Source organism: Saccopteryx bilineata, chromosome 1, assembly GCF_036850765.1.
Source record: "Saccopteryx bilineata isolate mSacBil1 chromosome 1, mSacBil1_pri_phased_curated, whole genome shotgun sequence".
Classification (NCBI taxonomy): domain Eukaryota; kingdom Metazoa; phylum Chordata; class Mammalia; order Chiroptera; family Emballonuridae; genus Saccopteryx; species Saccopteryx bilineata.
The window spans coordinates 74568640-74590687 of record NC_089490.1 but is presented as its reverse complement, the minus strand read 5'-3'; the positions used below and the strand labels follow the sequence as shown (position 1 = coordinate 74590687).

Here is a 22048-nt window from a genome sequence, read left to right as displayed (position 1 = left end):
AATGGGGGGATAAATGATGATGGACAGAGACTTAGGATTGTGCGCACACAATATATATATATAGTATATAGATATTAAATCGTGGAACTGTGCACCTAAAACTTGTATAATTTTGTTGACCAGTGTCTTCCCAATAAATTCAATTTAAAAGTCTTGTAAATACATAAAACGGCGAATAAAATAAATATAAAAAAGAGCCTTTCATCTTTAAAGGAAAGTTTTTATTATTAATGGTTTTAAATATTTTGCACCAAAATTATTCATTAAGTCATAAAATGATCAAGCTGGCATTCCAGTTATGTTTATAGGGGAATGGCTTGTGGTAATCAGTGGCAACACCCATGAGATATTTTATTTTCAAATGACATAACAAATTTATACATAAAAATGAAATTTTTAACTTTTTGTTTTTCATGGTAATATTTTCATAATGTCTTCCTTTTGTAATTTTAATTATGTAAAGAATATCTTGATTCTTGCTCTGTAAACAGTACTATTTATTCAGTGTCCTGGACATATTTTCAGTAGTTTTTTCAATTTATAAATAATTTACCAATTATATTTGTCCAAACACCTGAAAAAAAAAGTTAGAAAATTTATAGGTTCATCAAACCAAATGAATGTAAAATACAGTAGTATGCCCCTTATTTACAGGAGATATGTTTCAATACACCCTTCCCCAAGCAAATCCCTGAAACTAGGCATAAAGTTTAATTTATAAATTAGGCACAGTAAGAGATTAACAACAGTAACTAATAATAAAATGGAAAAATTATAACAATGTACTGTAATAAAAGTTATGTGAGAGTGATCACTAGTTCCAGGCAAACCTTTGCTTAAGTCTTTGCATATGCTCAGGGCTTTCTGACATAACACGTTGCCATCAGTTAGAACACATTTTCTTTTCATGTCTGCCACCCACTAATTTAACACCTTTTGTATCTTAACTAAGTACTTAAAAGTACTGTGGGCAAAACTTTTGTAGTTTGTAGTGCAACAGCAAAATTGACACAAATATTTTTTTCCTTCACAATTTCAAGGATACCAAATTTGTTATCCCATGCATTTCAAACCTCTGTTATTCAAGGGTCAATTAAAATTGGAATGGCTTTGGGGATCTTTTTATTTTTCTTAAGTGAGAAGCGGGGAGGCAAAGAGACACCCACTTGTATGCACTCGACCAGGATCCACCTGTCAAGACCACCAGGGGCGAGGCCATGGTGCCATCCTCAGTGCCTGGGACAGCTCACTCCAGTGGAGGCTGCAGAAGTGGAAGAGAGAGATAGAGAGAAGAGAGGGGGGAAGGTTACTTTTCCTGTGTGCCCTGACCAGGAATTGAACCTGGGACATCCATATGCTGGGCTGACACTCTACCACTGAGCCAACCAGCCAGGGTCTGGGGATCTGTCTTTTTGATGGGGCTTTGAATGTCCAGAATTTTCACTTTCACCTCTAAAGCGGAATGCATTATTCTAACTAAATACTTCATCATTTTTCAGTATTGGGAAATGTTTTCTAAAGATTTCTAATGTTGGTTTTTCACTTTCATATATGTAAGCTTAGATAAAAGTTTGTACATTTGTTTAAATTAATAAGAGCACTGGTTTCAATACTTATTCATTAGTTCATTGATAAATATTTCTTTAATTCTGATCTATGGCAAGAACTTTTCCAGGAAAGTCAATAATTTCTCTACAGACTAAAATTAAAAGTAACCATTTCTTTTTCATGAAAATTAAAATCCTCAACATATAATTATGATTTACAGTTATTGTCTCAAATAAATAGCCTGTTATTAATTCTTACGCAGTGGATGGAGACTCTCATATTTGGTTGGACCTAGGCATTTGTGCTAACTTTTGTTTCTAATGAAAGTATAGTCTGCCATGATTTAAGACCTGCTTTGTGTATTTTAAAATAAATTTTTATAGTATACTTACCCCAAATCTTTGCCTTTGAAATGAGAAAAAAAATAACCATACTTAACAGATAGTGGATTTCTTTAGGCTTCTCCCATTTGAGACTGTTACCACTTTCATCCCAAGCTTTGAATATCCCTTCCTAGTCCTGAACAGATGCGAAACCATTGTCCTGGGGTTTCAGTAATGAGTCTCTTCTCTGAGGCCACTTTCCACGCCTCCTCCTTGATTTGGATGGAGGTTGGGCATACAAATTCTTTATGCTGACTAGGGTGCAGGGCTTACCAGTAAGAATTAGAGATCTGTCATCACTGTGGAGACAGCCTGTTCCCAGACACAGATGTCTAGTGACTGTAGGGATTTGCCAAAAACCTCTGGGAGTCACAGAGAGGAGCATTCAGGTGAATTGCATGTCTTTAGGCTTTTTACTTGAAAAGTGTACAGAGTTAAACATATATATCTTTTTTTATATATATAAAATTAAAATTAATGGGGTGACATCAATCAATAAGAGTACATAGGTTCCAGGTAAATGTTTCTATAGCATTTGACTTGTTGATTGCATTGTGTGCCCATCACCCAAAGTCAAATCATTTTCTGTCACCTTATATTTGTTTCTCTTTACTCCCCACCCCCTGCCCCACAACCTCTTCTGCTTGGTAACCACTTCACTTTTACCTGTGTCCATGAGTCTCATTTTTATATCCCACCTATGTGTGAAATCATAATTCTTAGCTTTTTCGGATTTACTTATTTCATTTAGTATAATGTTCTCAAGGTCCATCCATGTTGTCGTAAATGGCAGTGTGTCATCATTTCTTACAGCTGAATAGTATAGTCCATTGTAAATAAGTACCACATCTTCTTTATCCAAGCCTCCATGGAAAAACACTTTGTACAGAAGCTTAGTTAGACTGCTTTGTTAGCCTGATGATGTGCTTTCCAGTATTTAGGATGACCTTTATTTCTTAAGCATTAAGAGAACAGTAATTGACTAAATTTCCTAAAAGAACTCATCTACCCCCAAAATCAGTAGTTCTTTGAGTTTTATAAAGTTACTAAAGATGGGGGTTTTTCTTGTTTGTTTGTTTTTTTGTATTTTTCTGAAGCTAGAAACAGGGAGAGACAGACAGACTCCCGCATGCGCCCGACCGGGATCCACCCAGCACGCCCACCAGAGGGCGACGCTCTGCCCACCAGGGGCGATGCTCTGCCCCTCCGGGGCGTCGCTCCTTTGCGACCAGAGCCACTCTAGAGCCTGGGGCAGAGGCGAAGGAGCCATCCCCAGCGCCCGGGCCATCTTTGCTCCAATGGAGCCTCGGCTGCGGGAAGGGAAGAGAGAGACAGAGAGGAAGGAGAGGGGGAGGGGTGGAGAAGCAGATAGGCGCTTCTCCTGTGTGCCCTGGCTGGGAATCAAACCCGGGACTTCTGCACGCCAGGCCGACGCTCTACCACTGAGCCAACCGGCCAGGGCCAAGATGGGTTTCTTAATAGATAAAATGGAACTGTTTATATTTATATGTAATATGCTTCTCACCCTTTCTAAATGTACATATATTTAGTTTGCTGTAAATGTATAAACCAAAGGAAGGCCAGTTTTAACAATAGAAAGTATCTCTTTACCTGAAAGTATCTCTTTAATCCTCTTTTTTTGAGGAGGATTTAAAAATTTTTTTAATTTTCAGTTATATAGTAGTTGACAAAATATAACTTACGAAGTGATCACCCCAATATTTCAAGTACCTATCCAACATCATCATAGTTATTACAGTATTACTGACTATATTCCCTGTGCTGTACTTTACATCCCAATGAGTGTTCTGTAACTACCAATTTGTATTGTTTAATCCCTTCACTTTTTTTTACCCATCCCCAAACCCCTCCCATCTGGCAACCGTCAAAGTTTTCTCTATACCTATGAGTCTGTTTCTGTTCTTGTTTATTTATTTAGGTTTTTTAGCTTCCACATTTGTCATTTTCTGTCTGACTTATTTCACTCAGCAGTATACCCTCTAGGTCCATCCATGTTGTTGCAGACAAGATTTCATTCTTTTTATGGCCGAGTCATGTTCCATTGTGGATATGCACCACTTCTTCTTTATCCACTCATCTACTGATGGACCTTAGGTTGCTTCCATATCTTGGCTATTGTAATTAATGCAGTGAATATGCTTTATGTTTCTTCAATTTAGTGTTTTGGATTTCTTCAGATAAATACCCAGAAGTAGAATTGCTGGATCTTTCTTTGACTCTTGTTAAAGCTTTGTTTTAAAGTCTATTTTCTCTAAGTATTACTGCCCTAGCTTTTTTGTTTGCTTTGTTGTTTCCATTTTCATGAAAGATCTTTTTTCATTTTTTTACTATCAGTCTTTGTGTGTCTTTTTGATTTGAAGTGAGTCTCTTGTAGACAGCATATGAAAGGGTCTTGTTTTGTTATCCATTCAGCCACCATATGTCATTTGATGGGAGCGTGGAAAGTTAGTATGTTTTTGATGTGATGCTGAACTTAATCTGCTTATCTTACATATTTTTTATGTATCCTCATTGTTCATCAGTGTCAACAAGCCTTCATATTGGGAGTATTGATTGTTAAATGGAAATGCTGTTCACAGCTGCTTTATTTCTTTGAATTGCTGTAAATGTGATTATTTGTGTTTTAAATCTGAAAAGAAATGAACAAGATCAATGTGAAATTGAAGTTGTAACAGAAAATATCTTGAAATCTTGCTTATTTTCTAGCTATTACAACTTGAGTGATGTGAGCCATGATTCTATGAACAAGTTTCTGTCCAATCTGATTGAGAAGTCCCTGGTTGAATTGGAACATTCCTATTGTATTGAAATTGGAGAGGTATGACTAAATTACATACATTTCGATTGAAAAGTCTGCCTAGCTTTTTAACACTAGGGCTTTTGCTTCTAATGATAACCAAAAAATTGTTGCAATAACAACTGCAGTATTAATTACTAATTTTATAAATGTATGCACTTTTATTATACTTCTTGTTTATGTCACTTTATCTTTCATTTGAAATAGGATAATCGGAGCATTGAACCTCTGACATACGGCCGAATTGCCTCTTATTACTATTTGAAGCACCAAACAGTTAAGATGTTCAAGGAGCGTTTGAAACCTGAATGCAGTACCGAAGAATTGCTTTCAGTTCTAAGTGTGAGTTACATGTTATTATTGTGTTGTTTTTTAATGAAAGGAGATATTTTATATATTCCATACTTTCTCTTAAATTGTGCCTTAAATTTTTGCCATTCAGTTCCTCTTGAAATTTGGCAGAAACTATTTATGAAGTCCTTTCACCTGTCAAATAAGATCACTAAAGCACCATATCTGGACCAAGTTCCCTATAGATAAGGTGACCAAATATTTATTGTCCAAACTTGGATCTTTCTGAGAATAAAATGGGGCACTATTAATATTTAAGCCAGGATAATAGGATAAACTGGGCTCTCCTCAGCAGTGAGGTGATCGCCCTATCCTTCAGTTTAATAATCTCTCTGTAATATAATTGAAAGCCTATACTATTACTTCTTTAGGGTAATTCTTCTTGAATCCATGGTGTTATTGAAGTTTCTTTACATAAGATCCACATGATTCAGTTCTCTTAAATTAATACCAGAAAAGCTGTTTACAGCTCCCCCCATCCCTATTCCTCTAAAACAATACAACCAGATTCATACCATGTAAACATGGTAAACACACACACACACACACACATACACACAAACAAAACACTATATTGTGTTCATTTTTGCTTTTTTGCCAAGAAGCTAAGAACTAAATTTAATATTGAAGTTAAAGTAATCATTAGGAGTATCTTATCTTTCTTTCTGCATACTACAGTATATATGCCTTATTTATTTATGTCTTTATTAAGTTTAAGTGTAATAGTTTGGCATATAATTTTATTGGAATATTAGTCAGATGTATGTTACAAGTAAATACTGTGTATTATCTTACCCCTCAGGTGTGTTGGTGCTGTTTTATAAAAGTTGAGTACCGCCGGACTAGTCTGTATGATCCTTCTTTTATCAGTTCACTGATTCGGAGGTGGTTCACTTATTTACTAGCTTTTTTCTACCTCTCCTCTTGCCTTATTATTCTTAATATTCTTTAATATTCCATTAACAGTTTTTCACTTTTTCAGTGTTTTCCCTTTGAAAAATGAGTATATAGGTTTTGTATACAGTGTAGGACCAAGTACAGTTGTGCTAAGTCTAAAAATATTTGTTAATGAATTGATGAATGGACAGCTCCTATATTTAGTTTTTTATTGTTTGCTCTATAGAAAAGAGTAAAGGATTAAAGTAGAGGCAGTTATTGAAGAGATTTTTTGTGTGTGTGTATTTTTCTGAAGCTTGAAATGGGGAGGCAGTCAGACTCCCGCATGCGCCCAACCGGGATCCACCCAGCATGCCCACCAGGGGGCAATGCTCTGCCCTTCCGGGGCTTGCTCTGTTGCGACCCGAGCCATTCTAGCGCCTGAGGCAGAGGCCATGGAGCCATCCCCAGCACCCGGGCTAACTTTGCTCCAATGGAGCCTCGGCTGCGGGAGGGGAAGAGAGAGACAGAGAGGAAGGAGAGGGGGAGGGGTGGAGAAGCAGATAGGCGCTTCTCCTATGTGCCCTGGCCGAGAATCGAACCCGGGACTCCTGCACACCAGGCCGATGCTGTACCACTGAGCCAACGGGCCAGGGCCTGAAGAGATTTTTTTTAATTGAAAATTCATTTCTGAAGTAAGAGTTTTAAAAAATATAAAGAATTTGTTAGATCTGTAGGAATGAGGTTTTTATCATTTCCCAAAGAGCCATAAAACAGGATTTATCTGGGAGAAAGACAGTACAAAAATGGTTAAATAATTTAGGACTGCATCTTAAGCTAGTGTCTGTAAGACTTAAGATACAATTTTTTCATATTTATCTACTTTGATATATTTACCTAATCTACTATGTAAAAGTAATTGTGTACCTTGGAAAGTCATAAACTATTAATAGCTACCACCTTTGAATGCTTTCCAGGTGCCAGGTTGCCATTCCAGCAACTTAACACTGTGTGGATTCTCAACTACTGTACTATGCTGCCTCTCGTGTCTCACACACACACACACACACACACACACACACAATGAGGTAGAGGATACTTAGGTAGAGGACAGAGATACAAAGTATGGCATGTTAAGATTAGTCACTCATTATGTAAAAGAGTTTGATGAAAACCATATGCCTATTACATTCTGTATTCCCCTCAACCCACTACAGTAGCCCAAAAATGTAAGGAGTACAAAGGCAATTAAGTCATTATTTTCTTTAGTCTTTCCTATGAAAAGGCATTGATGAGAACAAGAGTTCTGATCTGACCTGACCAGTGGTGGCACAGTGGATAGAGCATTGACCTGGGACACTGAGGTCCCAGGTTAGAAACCCCAAGGTCGCTGGCTTGAATGAAGGTTCACCAGCTTAAGTGCGAGGTTGCTGGCTTGAGCAAAGGGTCACACTGACTTGGCTGGAGTCGTCTGGTCAAGGCACATATGAGAAGCAATCAATGAACAACTAAAAGTGGCACAACTACGAGTTGATGCTTTTCATCTCCCTTCTTGTCTGGCTGTCCCTCTTTCTCTGTCTCTCTCTCTCAAAAAACAAACAAACAAACAAGAGTTTTGTCCACATCTTTTCAACAGCCTGCTTCTTTCCAACATTACACTGCCTAAAACCAGTTACACTGATCTCATGGTATATTTTTATTAAAATAAAGTCAATATCTTTATAATAACTAAACAAAACAAATTGTCTGCAAATAGATGTAAGATAATAAACTCAGTAATGAATTTACGTAAGTATTATTCACTGTACTCCCTTTAGAATTTCCACAGCAACAGTGACATAATTACTTTATCCTGTGGGTTTAGTCCAAGACACTCTCAACTTTTCATAGATAATGTCTAGGTCTGTAATATCTTAGAATTCTTTTTGAATCAAGATACTAGGACATTGGAACTGTGGGACTCACATTGACAAGGAGATCTGCAATTGCCAGTGTTTTGTTAGTTTCTGGTCTAGGAATTATTCTCTATTTAAAAGAGAACATATGAATGCTAATGGAGAAACATTAAATAATAAAGCAAGATTGTATTTGACGTAATTACAGTACAGTTTCTAGAAATTATTTTTTATTGAGTTCTATAAATATATATATTTTTTTGACCCACACACAAGATTCCTAAATAATTCCTAAATAATCCAAAATTCCTAAATTCTAAGTAGCCTCATTATCTTCTCTACTCTGATCTCCAAAAATGCACATTAATCCCCCTGTGTTTTTGAAACAAGAAGGAAGCTAGAGATGGCAGCAGCTGTAGAGAACAGGACGACAGTAAGCACAACACAGCAAGACAAACAGTAGGGGTAGCAGAGGTGCTTCAGAGGTCTGTTCCATTGTCTTTGTTTTTGTTTTTGTGATGCTTAATAATGTCACATTATGTTTCTGAACAATTCAATAGTATAACTTATTTACTTCAGTATCTTCTTTTACCAAGATACAGCCACTGATGCTTCTAATGTCATTTTAAAACTTTTATAAAAATATTAATTTTTAAGAGGAATTTTTAGTATTCCTGAGATCACAACTGAAAATTATCTATTCTCCTGAGTATTTTTTTGAACTTACTATACTTTCTTTCTTTCTTTATTTATTTATTTAGGAAATTAAATTTAACAGGGTGACATTGATTAACAAGAGTACATAGACTTCAAATAAACAACTCCACATTGTTTCAACAGTCGATTATGTTATATATCCATCACCCAAAATCAAATCATCCTCTTGTCACCTTATATTTGTCCCTCTTTATACCCTTCTCCCGACACCATCCGCCATCCCCACATCCCCCTCCCCCTGGTAAACACTGCTCTCTTATCTATGTCCATGAGTCTAAATGTTGTGTCCCACCTATGTGCGGAATCATACAGTGTTTAACTTTTTCTGATTTACTTATTTCACTCTTAACTGTAATAATTTTAACAATTTAAGTTTCTCATTATTCCTTAGGCTAAATATTATATTTAACTTTTGGTTTTAGAGCATGTGTGTGTGTGTGTGTGTGTGTGTGTGTGTGTGTGTGTATTAATGATATTGTTGAAATTATGTTTTTAAAGATTCTTTTTAGGTCCCTTGAATATGTTGCAGAGTGATTATTGCTGTCACAGAGAAAAATAATGAATAAGAATATTAAAACATTAAGTTACTTTCAACAAGCATTTTAAAATACATAGACATATTATTTCTTTTCAGTTGATATGAAAACATAGTTTTAAATTATGATCTCTGAGTTTTATATATTTGTAACTAATAATTAGTACATTTTTTTTTTAGAGAAGATATATATTTTCCTTTAGAGAAGATATATATTTAGAATTTCATACTTGGCCAAAGAGTTATTTTTCTTTTATTTAAATGAATTAGAATTCTTATTTTTTATCTAGTCATTTTTATATATTACTGTCAACTTTTCTAAAATAAGAATTAGAATTTCTTTAGAGTAGGGATATAATTTTATTCCCATATTAATATTTACCAGAAAAACATTTTCTTTAAGAAATAAAAAAGAACATATTTAATCAGATCATTTAATGGTATGCTTTCTTTCACAATGCTTTGAACATTGCAGACTTCCCTCTTAACACAGTGTTTCATAGAATAAGGTTATCAGGTTGATCAAAACATTTCATACATTAGGTACATTTATACCCTGTCTTGTGAATTCAGTCCTTTTTGTTCTTTTTCTCTATCATTTGGATAATTGGGGGTTAGCCTTGTGTTTTGCAGATTATATTGACAATATCACCCTTTTAACCAAAGAATGAAGGCAACAGGAAATTTCTGAGTTTAAAAATGAAAACCAAACTCTCCCAAATAGTAAGGAGCTGTGCTAAATTAAATTGGTCTAATATCTTAAGTAGATAGTGAAGTGTGCATAATCAGATAGTTTGTTTTTGATATGTTACTCAACATTTGTTCATATTAAATTCCATCAGCTACATTCTACCCACAGACCATATATTGATTCATTCAAAAAATATTTATTTTGTGTTTACAATGTGTGATGCTCTTTCTAGGGGCCAGAGGTAAAAGATAGAATAGGGAACATTATTGACAAATTCCATGTGTTTGTGTTAGTACATAGATAAACTATGGGCCATAGTAATAAATTGTAAAACATACTTGGGTCTTCTTACTAGCTGAGGTCACCAGCTCAGTATGATGCTGTAAGAATGGCAGCAGAATGTTGCCCATCAAAAAACAGTCTCTAAAAATAAAACAGATTACAGTATTCTGTCCTATATATTAATTTTCTCTATGCAGGAGATTTGCTATATACATTTCTTCTGGCCCCACATCAAAAGAGCATCGGAGAGAATGTTTGAGTGAGTCCAGTTGAGTCACTCAGATGATAGAAGATATGTGACATGGGCATTTCAGTCTGGAAAGACAAAGGCTTTGAATCACTATAACTGAAATTCAAATCATGAATTGTACAAATAGAGGCCCTCTTTAGATCTTGAACAGAGTAACTTTTTCAATTAGTAGGAAGTTCCATCTCATCCTGCAAGTAATAAACTCAGAGAATTTATTACTTCAATTGATGGATATAATATAGGCCAAGAATACATAGATTGAAAAAGGGCTGGAATGAATTTATTAATGATAAAACTACTAAAGAACTGAAAGAGAAGATGGAATTGTGCCTGTCATATTTGGTGTGACAGATGATGACCATTCCTTTACAGATCACGGAAAGCAGGGATTAGGATTAGACCTTTTGGCATGGTTTTTTTCTCTTGACCCACTAGATACTTGGAATATTTTTATCCTTCAGACTATTAGGGTGGTGGTGTTTGTTTCTTAAATGTGACTGTCTGTTATACTTCGAGGTTCTAATTCCTGTTGATTGTTACTCTATTATATGGGGAGAGGCAAAAGTAGGTTTACAGTTGTTTATGTTGAAAATAATATAAGAATTAATAAATAATACAAAAATAAACTGTCTTTCTTACAACTGTAAACCTACTTTTGTTCCATCTTGTATGTAAATCTTTATTTCAGTCAACGCTGTAAAAAGAAAATACACTTCCACTAATATATTTTAGTATCACCACTTTTGAGACTGTTTTTTTACTTTGTCCTGTTCTTCCTAAAAAATTGAGATGTTTCTGGCTTACGTTTTTAGATGCCAGTGCCATCAAATGAAAGTAAAATATTGTATTCGGGGTATAAAGCCAGAGATTGTACTGAGACTATCTCTCTTCACTGATGTTATTCTATGATAGTAACTCGTTTATTTAAATCTTCTCTTTTCAATTTATCCTTAAATCAGTGATCCCCTACCTTTTTTGGGCCATGGACCAGTTTAATGTCAGAAAATATTTTCATGGACCGGCCTTTAGGGTGGGATGGATAAATGTATCACGTGACCGAGACAAGCATCCAGAGTGAGTCTTAGATGTAACAGAGGGAATCTGGTCATTTTTAAAAAATAAAACATCATTCAGACTTAAATATAAATAAAACAGAAATAATGTAAGTTATTTATTCTTTCTCTGTGGACTGGTACCAAATGGCCCATGGACCGGTACTGGTCTGTGGCCCCGGGGGTTGGAGACCACTGCTTTAAATAATAATAACCACTACCTTTTATTGAGTACCGACTACAAAGGCACTTTAATATATATTATTTATAATCATCAAACAGTTCTTTGTGGTAAATATTAATATTCAGAAAACAAAACTTAAGGTTAATAAGATTAAGTTTTTTAGGTTCTATAGAAAGTAGCTCTTTAGAACTTCACACTGTATATCTTCCTTCCTCTCCTAGACATATTTTATTCTTTTCCTCTGTTTTAATTTCAACTTTAAAAAAACTGTAAAGCATTGAAATGTAAGGGCATACACTTTTAAAAAGTCACTTTTACTTTAAAATTATATGTGACCTGGTAACTAATAATTATAGGTATTAAATGCAGATTTTAATTACTGGCAAAATGGTTATTTTAGTATTGAAAACATTTATTTTCAATTTTAAACAATATGATGCTATTTGGAAAGGTTAGGTATTTTATAAGAACTTCTGCCAAGTTTTAACACCACGAATTAATAAGCTTTATAATTAAGGCAGCTGCTTCGCACTTCTATTTTTAACCAATGACATTACATCTGTCTTGCTCCACTGACGCCCTCCTCCTACTTATGGAAGCATTTAGCAGTTTTGGCAACAGGGATAGCATGGCATGGAGTAAGTAGTCTAATTAGATCTAAGTGAAAATCCTGAGGGAAAAAGAACATTTAAAAAGTAATTTGAAGAATCTTTTAATGATGTTGGCACTGAAAGCCCAACCTAGAGTAGAAAGTGCCTATCGTCATGGCGAACAGGGACTGTGATTTGATAAGCCCAGTGGACAGTAATAGAAATGGAAAGATTTTAAAGTAGAAAAAATTTATTTGAACAGATTTTTCAGAAGATGCTTGCTGTAGTTTAGAAAAAAAGCAAAGTATGTCCCAAATGTATTGTCTCTAGAAATTTCCAAAAAAATATTTTAAAGATATACTCAACTCTTAGGGTCTGTGTCTACACGGAAATAGATTATATATAAAATACTCAATTTGAAAAATTATGACAATGTTATTTTTCACAGTCTTGTGAAAGTAACTAAAAATGTGGATTTTGTATGTTAATATAAAATAGAACCATTCCAAATTTAGATAAGGACCAAGGCGATTAAAATTTTGGATATCAAAACATTTCTTAGTGTGGCAGTTCACTGTAGTGCTTCCTGTGAAAGCACACTGATTCTCTCCTCTGCCTACCTATAGAACATTTTCAGTAATACAACACTTTTACTGCTTGAATTTTGTCCTGTTTAGTACACAGCTACAAATCTCTTGATAGAAAATTACAACTATATCTTTCTTAAACATGAGGTTGAAAAAATAAGCAGGAATTGTTTTAAAAGAAAGAAATTTAAAATGAAGTAAATAAAAAGGATAAGCAGATAAGGATAGTATTGGTAGGGGTCCCAGCATGTAAAATTAAAGAGTTCATTAAAGGAAAAATGAAAGGAAGGAAAGGTTAACTGAGTAACAGTGAACACCACCAACCTCATGGCCTTGCATTTCCAAATAACCTCCTGACAATTGCAGGATCCCATCTGCTGCTCTTTATCTTCCTAGTGGGGAAACCTGATGGGCTACCTTCCAGGGTTCATGAGAAGAGCTTCCCTAACCCCCAGGCTGGGGAGCTGCCTGGCATCTTTGGAGAGGCACAGATGGCAAGATGTCTTGAAAAAAACTATCTTTCTATTTTTCTTGGTCTTTTTCCCTTAAGACTGTTTCTATTCTTCATTATTTCTTAGCTTCTTTCCAGCTCTCTGCACTCTTACAAGCTTTCTGCAGCACAGAGAAAGGTGAAATATTTTTCTGGTAAAATACCTCGGTCTCCAATATGTCTTTTGTGATTTAGTAGATTACTCTAAAGATTTTTAAGCTGATTATGTTCTGATGAGTATAAAGTCTGTTATATCATCTGAAATTTGTCCTGTTTAAAAGTTTTAATTTTCTAAAATGACCTTTGGTTTCATAAACTGTTTCACAAAATAACTGTTAATTACGAGGATCCTAAAGGTTGGTGATTAAATAAGGTTGTTAATTAAGAGAGATAAGTTTAGATACTAGGATATGAATAGCCTTAATATTTTTTTCACTAGCACCTAGATTAGCGTTCTCGTTTTTTCAAGTAATATAGACCCAGTCATGCCCTAGATGACACAATCAGTATGGAAAAATAATATAAAAACTCAGCTCCTAACAGGGAAAGGACAGAATTGAAATAATAATTCACGTCATACCAAACACCTTTTAAATGCCCTTTTCTTTTTTCTTTTTTTTTTCCTTTGCTATTTTGTACTTTTCTTTTTCCTCTTCTTTCATCTTATTTTGCCTTTTTTTTAAACTAAAGATACCTAAAAAAAAAAAAGGGCACACCATTAACCTTCACAGCCTAAGCTATCTGTGAAATACTTTGGCTTGTCAACATTTATTAACATTTCATAAGTGTTCTATCCAATGTTCAGTGTACTTGGATAAATACCAAATAAATAGAAGACAGAAACATATCTTTTTAAAGATATTTGGGCTACAGCCCAAATAGCCTAAAAAAAAACCCAAAGGAATAAGCTTGTGCTAAATCTCTCTCTCTTCTGCTTTTACTACTTAATGTAGCTTTACCGACACATGGGAAGTGTGTGCTCTTAATGGCCTTCAAGTCTAAAGAGTTGCTGACATTCTTCTCCTTAAAAGTCTGTTTCCAGCCTAGCCTATAGGCAGAATTGGATCACCACCTCCTGGGGGTGGGGGTCATATAAGAGCATGTACAAAGGGGGATTCCATTTAGACATTTTAAAATTGCAAATATAATCTTGAAAGGTCTCATGTGAATTAAGTTATATTTATTAATCTCCAGGGTAGTTCATTTTACAGGGAACCCTACTATGAATCATTTGGAAAACACACACACACATATACACACATTACTAATCTGGTTTTGAAAATAGTTACTATCATAACTATTTAGAATTGTCAGTACACATGCAATCACATTGGAAAAATTAAAATGCAATGAAAATAACATTGAAGATTATTATGTTGCTGGGCATATAATCTCTTCCCTAAATTCTAGCCATTTTCACTTAATCATGCTTTGAGTAAACAGAGCATTGATTAGACTTTAAAAAGTAAGTGGGGAATGAATGGAAACTTTAACATTAGGTAAAACCTGTATTTTACAATATAATTTTTATATGTTAGAAATTGGTTTCTGCTCAAATTGTTAGGATCTTATTAGTCCAGCAGGTGGAGCAGTTCAGAAATCAATGCTATTTCCTTTCTCAATTAATAATGGTGATCAGAAGTGTTCCAAAAGATTCATGTTTTCTGTTTTCAATATCTTCCCAATATAAATAATGTCAAAACATTGTTTAAACTAACACACCATCTTGCATTTTATTCTCACCAAGCAGCCAAGTAGGAAAATAACTAAGTCTCAATATTTAAAACCAACTGAATATATTTCAGTATCATTTCCATAGAACAGAGCAAAAGAAAAATTAAACATCCTTGTATCCTTCCCAACCCCCAAATAGTAGAAGCAGAGTCCTACAATATTACATTATTTTGGAAACACTGAATTTCAAAAGGAAAAATTAATCATAGGAATACCCTTTGGTTCTGAGGGCCAGGCAACCTTTTAGGTTAACTAGTATTCCAGGGTTTTTCTTTATATAATAATATACAGAAACACACTAGAATCACTATTCTATTGGACAGAACAGTCCTTTGCTCATTTATAGTACTCTGTAAACATTAGCTATATTAGTTAATAATAATAATTACAGAGCACATTCTATGTTCCAGGCATGGAATATAGCAGCAGACTAGGCTGCTGAAGTTCCTGTCCTCTGGACTTTATTTATATTCATAGTGGGGTTTGTTAAACAAGTAAATGAATAAACATGTTATATAATTTCAAGTGGATATATGAGGTGTTTTTTTTTACAATAAGGCAATTTATATAAATGTCTAATGACTGTGTAGTATACTTGAAACTAATATAATATTGAATGTCAACTCTAATTGAAAAAATTTTTAAAAAGAAAACTGAAGAAAGAAATAAGACAAGAGTCTGGAGGTAACTAGAGAAGGCTGTGTATGTCAGCAGAGGACTGAGTGACATCAGGGAGCAAGCTTTGGCAAAGAAATGCTAGCAGAGAGAAGGACAAGTGCAAAGGCCATGAAGTAGGAACTACTTGTCAGGGTCGAGGAATAATAGGAAAGCCAGGATGGCAAGAGGCGGGTGAGCACTGCAGGTGGGATGGCATCATAGGCAGGGGCTAGGTTACTAAGTAGTTGGATATTCAGAGAAGCCATTGAAGGGATTTCAGTCAGAAGAGTGATACGATATTTTTTACTCTAAAAAGACCACTCTAGCTCCTTCTTAGAGAAATGATTGTTGTGGAAAGTACAGATGAGAGAAAATGGCTTTAATAGACTGGCCAGGAGTTAAAATGATGAATAGTGATTGGACTCTAGATATGTTGAAAATAGAGCCAACAGGAACAGAGGAAGTACAGATGCCTAGGTTTGGGCCTGAACAACTCAGTGAGGGAGATGTAGAAGACCAGGTGAAGAGCAGGGTCTGTGTTTGTTTTGATGAGAACTGGTGACAGGCATATGGATGATCCTTAAAATTTCTAAGACATGAGGTTGGTTAAGGTCATCTGGGCAGTGAGTATTGAAAGGAAGTCTGAAGACTGAGGTCTGGGGACTCTAGCATGTTGATGTTGGGGAGAGAAGGAGTAGAAGGTGCATCAGCAGAGAAAAATGAGAGTGGGGACTAGGAGCGAGACGGGAGTGTTCTGGAGGGTACACCATCCTAGAGGCCAGCGGGGAGAGGGCATCTCAAGAAGAGGATAGTGATTAACTTAGTTAAAGACTATTGGTATGGGCAGTATGAGAGCTAAAATTAATCATCTCACATGATAAGATGGAGATCTTAGATGCCTTCAAGGAGTAATTTCATTGGAGTGATAGGAGACAAACACCTTATTTGAGAGGACTCAATAGGGAATGAGTTTTAAGAAAGCAGAAAAAGCAAATAGAGCTAATTCTTACAAGAAGCTGGGGAGGGAGGAGTGATAGAAATCAATTTCTTTTTGTTTTAAGAAGATGATGGCATGTTTATATGCTGACTGAAATGATCCTGTAGAAAGGGGAAATGACAGTATAGAGCAAGAGTCGGGAACTTATGGCTCGCGAGCCAGATGTGGCTCTTTTGATGGCTGCATCTGGCTCGCAGACAAATCTTTAATAAAAATAATAACGTTAAAAATATAAAACATTCTCATGTATTACAATCCATTCATGTCCTACCGCTCATGTTCATGGTTGAGGGTGGCTGGAGCCAATCACAGCTGTCCTCTGGAACAACACCAAATTTTTATTGGATAATGTGTAATGTACACAGGCTGTTGTATGACTCTCACGGAATTACATTTTAAAATATGTGGCGTTCATGGCTCTCTCAGCCAAAAAGGTTCCTGACCCCTGGTATAGAGCAAAGAGTGGAAGCACTGGCCTTTGGTAGAAGTAGAGACAGTCTGTCCACAGTAACAGGAAAAATGACAGTGTTGAGATATAGATGAAAGGAAGTTGCTATTGGGGGTTAGAATACTGAGGAAATTCTATTCTGTTTGTTTTAATGTTTTTATTAACGAAAAAGCAAGGTCATCAGCTGAAACTGAGGAGGTGGGGAACCTCCTGTAAATGTGGGCAGAGACCACCACCAGTAGACTGAGGTGGGTATAATACGGCAGAATGAACATGGTTATTTGTGTTTAGAAAATATGGGTTCAAATCTCTGTTAATCTTTTATCCTCTTTATATGAGTGGCAAGTCTTTAATCTCTCTAAGCCTCAGTTTCCTCATTCATTAAAAAAAAGAGGGGGCAATTATATCTGGCCTACTTATCACAGGATTAGTTTAAAGATCTAATAACATGGAAGATATGTATTCAAATCTTCATATCTGACCATCTAGATAAATTTTTGTTTTATATTGTTTTAGTTTACGTTTGTTATTTGTGTTTTGCTTCTGTTTTGCATTCAAGACTGCCATATCTAGAACAGCGATTTTCAACCTTTTTCTTCTCATGGCACACATGAACTAATTACTAAAATTCTTCAGCACACCAAAAAAATATGTTTTTTGCCAATCTGATGAAAAAAGGTATAATTTTTACAAAATAAAATAAATAATAATAGTAATTACCTACCCTTTTTGCACCAAAGTAACTTTTTTAAAAATCAAGTGTCTATACTTGTCTATAAGTATTTCTGGTACCAAGGATTAACCAATCAGACACAACTGTATCATGTGATATGACCCATAAGACACAAATCTATTATATGACCTATGTATTTATGGTTCAAGACAGGGCATTTACACCAAAGGGCTATTCTGTTGGCTGTTGTTATATTTTTTTCTCTTTTTTTTTTTTTCCTGTATTTCTCTGAAGTTGGAAACAGGGAGGCAGTCAGACAGATTCCCGCATGCGCCCGACCGGGATCCACTTGGCATGCCCACCAGGGGGTGATGCTCTGCCCATCCGGGGCATTGCTCCGCTGCAACCAGAGACATTCTAGCGCCTGAGGCAGAGGCCACAGAGCCACCTTCAGCGCCCGGGCCAACTTCGCTCCAATGGAGCCTTGGCTGTGGGAGGGGAAGAGAGAGACAGAGAGGAAGGAGAGGGGGAGGGGCGGAGAAGCAGATGGGTGCTTCTTCTGTGTGCCCTGGCCGGGAATCGAACCCGGGACTCCTGCACACCAGGCCAATGCTCTACCACTGAGCCAAACGGCAAGGTCCTGTTGTTAAATTTTTTTATTTGACAATCTTAAGGGAAAAGAGGTCAGTGTCCCTGACTAAATAGTTAGGTATTGCATGCTTTAAAAATTCTTGTGGCATACCAGTTGAAAATCACTACTCTAGACACTTTACATTTTATAGAAGTCCAGAACACTTATTTTCTATCAGAAGTGCTAGCCTTATTGGACTCATTAAGAAACAGTGTCAGCCCTGGCCGGTTGGCTCAGCGGTAGAGCATCGGCCTAGCGTGCGGAGGATCCGGGTTCGATTCCCGTCCAGGGCACACAGGAGAAGCGCCCATTTGCTTCTCCACCCCTCCTCCGTGCTTTCCTCTCTGTCTCTCTCTTCCCCTCCCGCAGCCAAGGCTCCATTGGAGCAAAGATGGCCCGGGCGCTGGTGATGGCTCTGTGGCCGCTGCCTCAGGCGCTAGAGTAGCTCTGGTCGCAACATGGCGACGCCCCGGAGGGGCAGAGCATCGCCCCCTGGTGGGCAGAGCGTCACCCCATGGTGGGCGTGCCGGGTGGATCCCGGTCGGGCGCATGCGGGAGCCTGACTGTCTCTCCCTGTTTCCAGCTTCAGAAAAATGAAAAAAAAAAAAAAGAAAGAAAGAAACAGTGTCATCCCAGTTTGCCGAAGTTGCAGGCTCGATCCCCTTTCAGGGCACATACAGGAATCAGCCAATGAATGCATAAAATTAAGTGGAACAACAAATTGATGTTTCTCTTTCTTTAATCAATAAACAAAAAAAATATTAAAGAAACTTGACATTAATATTTGGAGGAATAAAGAAAAGTATAGCCTTGCTTCCCTTTTGATATCAAGTACAGCTTTGTCCTTACCCGAGCATATATCCTTTAGTGAATTTTACTTTAAAAAAGAAGAACATATGCTAATTTCATTTCAAAGATATTGTTGTCCTTGATTATAGTGTCATTTTCTGAGTTTCTTTCTGAGCTTCTCTTGCCCCTACTCCCTTGCTCCCTTTTTTTTTCTCCCCAGGTTAATATTTTCCTAGAGGTTATGACTTGGGGTTTTAGCGTACCATGGGTGAGTGACAAAGTCTATAAAAGTAATGATTTCCCACTGCCACATCATCGTACCTCCAAATAAAAAAGCCCATGGTTCTTTAATGAGAAATTACCCTGGCTTCCAGACCAATGTCTGTGCTCCTAAGAGTGCTCATCTATTTATAGTTGTTAAAACCACTTAGTAATTAGAAGAAATCATAAAGTAATTATGATTTGTAATAGTGATTATGTCTGGGTGATTGCTCCTTCACTAAAATGCTTTGCAAATGGATTAGCACTTCTTTGAATTAGGAACTTGGGCTTGAAAAACGTGAGGAAGCTATATTAGTAAGAAAAAATGTTCTTTTGGGACTATGCAGAAAGCTGTAAAACAGCCAGGAAGCCATTGGGAACCTGGCTGAGAGAAAAATCAGGCAAATCAAATTGGCCATTTTATTAGACATATATTCATCTGGAAAATTTCTCTTCATTCAATTGCAGTTAAAGCTCTGGCCAATTTAATCTAGTTCATTAGTAATGCCAACTCTGAATTGGGCTGTGATACTTAGTAGTTTCTCTTCCTGATAATTCAGCAAATATCACATTATTTAATATGATACCTGGTGGTGTAGGGGTTATATTTAAAGTCTAGGTATTTGTAAAATATAGGTTCTCAAAATTCAACATTTTTCAAACAAAGTATGACTTTTTTAAATTTTTTATTTTTATTTTATTTTACAGAGACAGATTCAGAGGGAAGGATAGACAGGGACAGACAGACAGGAACGGAGAGATGAGAAGCATCAATCATTAGCCATTCGTTGCACGTTGTGACACCCTAGTTGTTCATTGCTTGCTTTCTCATATGTGCCTTGACCGTGGGGCTACAGCTGACCGAGTAACCCCTTGCTTGAGCCAGCGACCCTGGGTCCAAGCTTATGAGCCTTGCTCAAACCAGATGAGCTCGCGCTCAAGCTGGCGACCTCGGGGTCTCGAACCTGGGTCCTGTGCATTCCAGTCCGACACTCTATCCACTGCACCACCGCCTGGTCAGGCGACTTTTTTTAATTTTTAATGTAGATACAAATGTCCATTCTTTCTATTCTGTACTTTTCTCATCTTCTACTACAGTTTCTTCTTTGCCTCCCTTACTGTTTACACTTTCCCTTGGTTGTCCTTCATTTTTTCTTATTTAGAAGCTTATTTCTTTATGCATTTACTATTCTACAGATATTTTTAAATATACATCTTCAACAGCCCAACAAGTATTTATTAAGCACCTGTGTTAGGTATAAGAGGATTAATAATCAAGGTGTGCTCCCTGCCTTTAAGAAAGAAAAAGACCTATGTCTAAAAAGTAATTATAGTTTGATATTAACTATTTTAAAAGTGTAGGTTGTACCAGCATGCTCAGAATATGCTGAAAGTCTGCTTATTAGAAACATGGGCTTTGGAGTCACACAAATGTGACTCCACCATTTTCTGACTACAGCTAGTGCTCGACTTACGACCATGATCAGTTCCGACAGAATGATCGTAACACGATTTGGTCGTAAGTTGAGTAGGCTATATGTACAGTACTGTGAAATGATGTTATAAAAATCTTTAAGTCATATTTTATCATAATTTTCTTTCATTGTTATATATCATAATATTTTGTTCATTTTATGCCATTTGTATCATCTCTACACCGTTTTGTTTCTTATTTTTACATTTGTCAGGTTTAAGTAAAACACTGCATTACCAGTACAACTGGTTTAATATTTGCAAAGACAATTTCCTCTTGGTAGACATCTTGGGAAGGGTTTGATGAAAAATATCCAAGACACAAAACACAAATTGCTGTACCAAGTCTGGGATAACAGTTGAAATGGTGCACGTGGAGATGGTAGGGCTGCCAGAAGCTGGTCCACACTGTCGTACACCCAGCTGGGCAACGTTTGCGCTGCCAGACACGGAGCACTCGTGGCTAGCAATTGTGGTCACAAAGTCGAATGGTCGTAAGTTGCATAGGTCGTAAGTCGATCAATATTTGTATATGACCTTGGGTTAGTCATATCAACATAAGACAAAATATCATTATCTGCTTGTATTCAAAATAATGTCACAAGGTAAATTTGGGCTCCGTAGCATGCCATGTGAGATTTTCTGAGTTCAGCTGTAGTACAGGTTGAAGGGAGAAGAGCCTCCCTCTGTAACCGCTCTCCCCCTTCTGCTTCTGCGTGGAGCTAGTGCCGTTCAATTTGCCAGGAAAGCCTCCTTCCCCACCTCAGCCCGGGCAGTGTCACAGTGGTGAGACCATCTCACTTATCTGTGTGAAGCACTGATCAAAGAAAAAGAAAACATCATGAAATTGTTGGTTAAAAGGTAGTTTCTGCAACAGATGTTGAGTAAATTGTGTAATATTTTAGGGAAATATTCAAATTAGATTCTAATATACCAGAATAAATATCAGTCATGAAAAATTAAAGCCAAGAATAATGCTAAAATTTTAAAAAGGGAGAGGAGAAGAAACACAAAAAGCATCAAGGAATTGTAGAAATTGCAAAAGGAAATTTTATATTCTACATAAGAATATAAAATGTATGCATGTCATAAAATTTCAAAAGTATTAATATTTGTTGTAATTATGATAGTCAAAG

At 36.3% G+C, this 22048-nt stretch overlaps 1 protein-coding gene across 1 annotated transcript in view; it reads left to right on the top strand.

Annotated features, from left to right (window-relative positions):
- Positions 1–22048, top strand: part of ASCC3 (activating signal cointegrator 1 complex subunit 3) — a 353954-nt gene that overhangs the window by 256317 nt on the left and 75589 nt on the right. Inside the window, exons 35-36 of the mRNA XM_066254466.1 lie at positions 4659–4770; positions 4957–5091. Coding sequence (XP_066110563.1) covers positions 4659–4770; positions 4957–5091 — 247 coding nt within the window. The remainder of the gene's footprint in view (positions 1–4658; positions 4771–4956; positions 5092–22048) is intronic.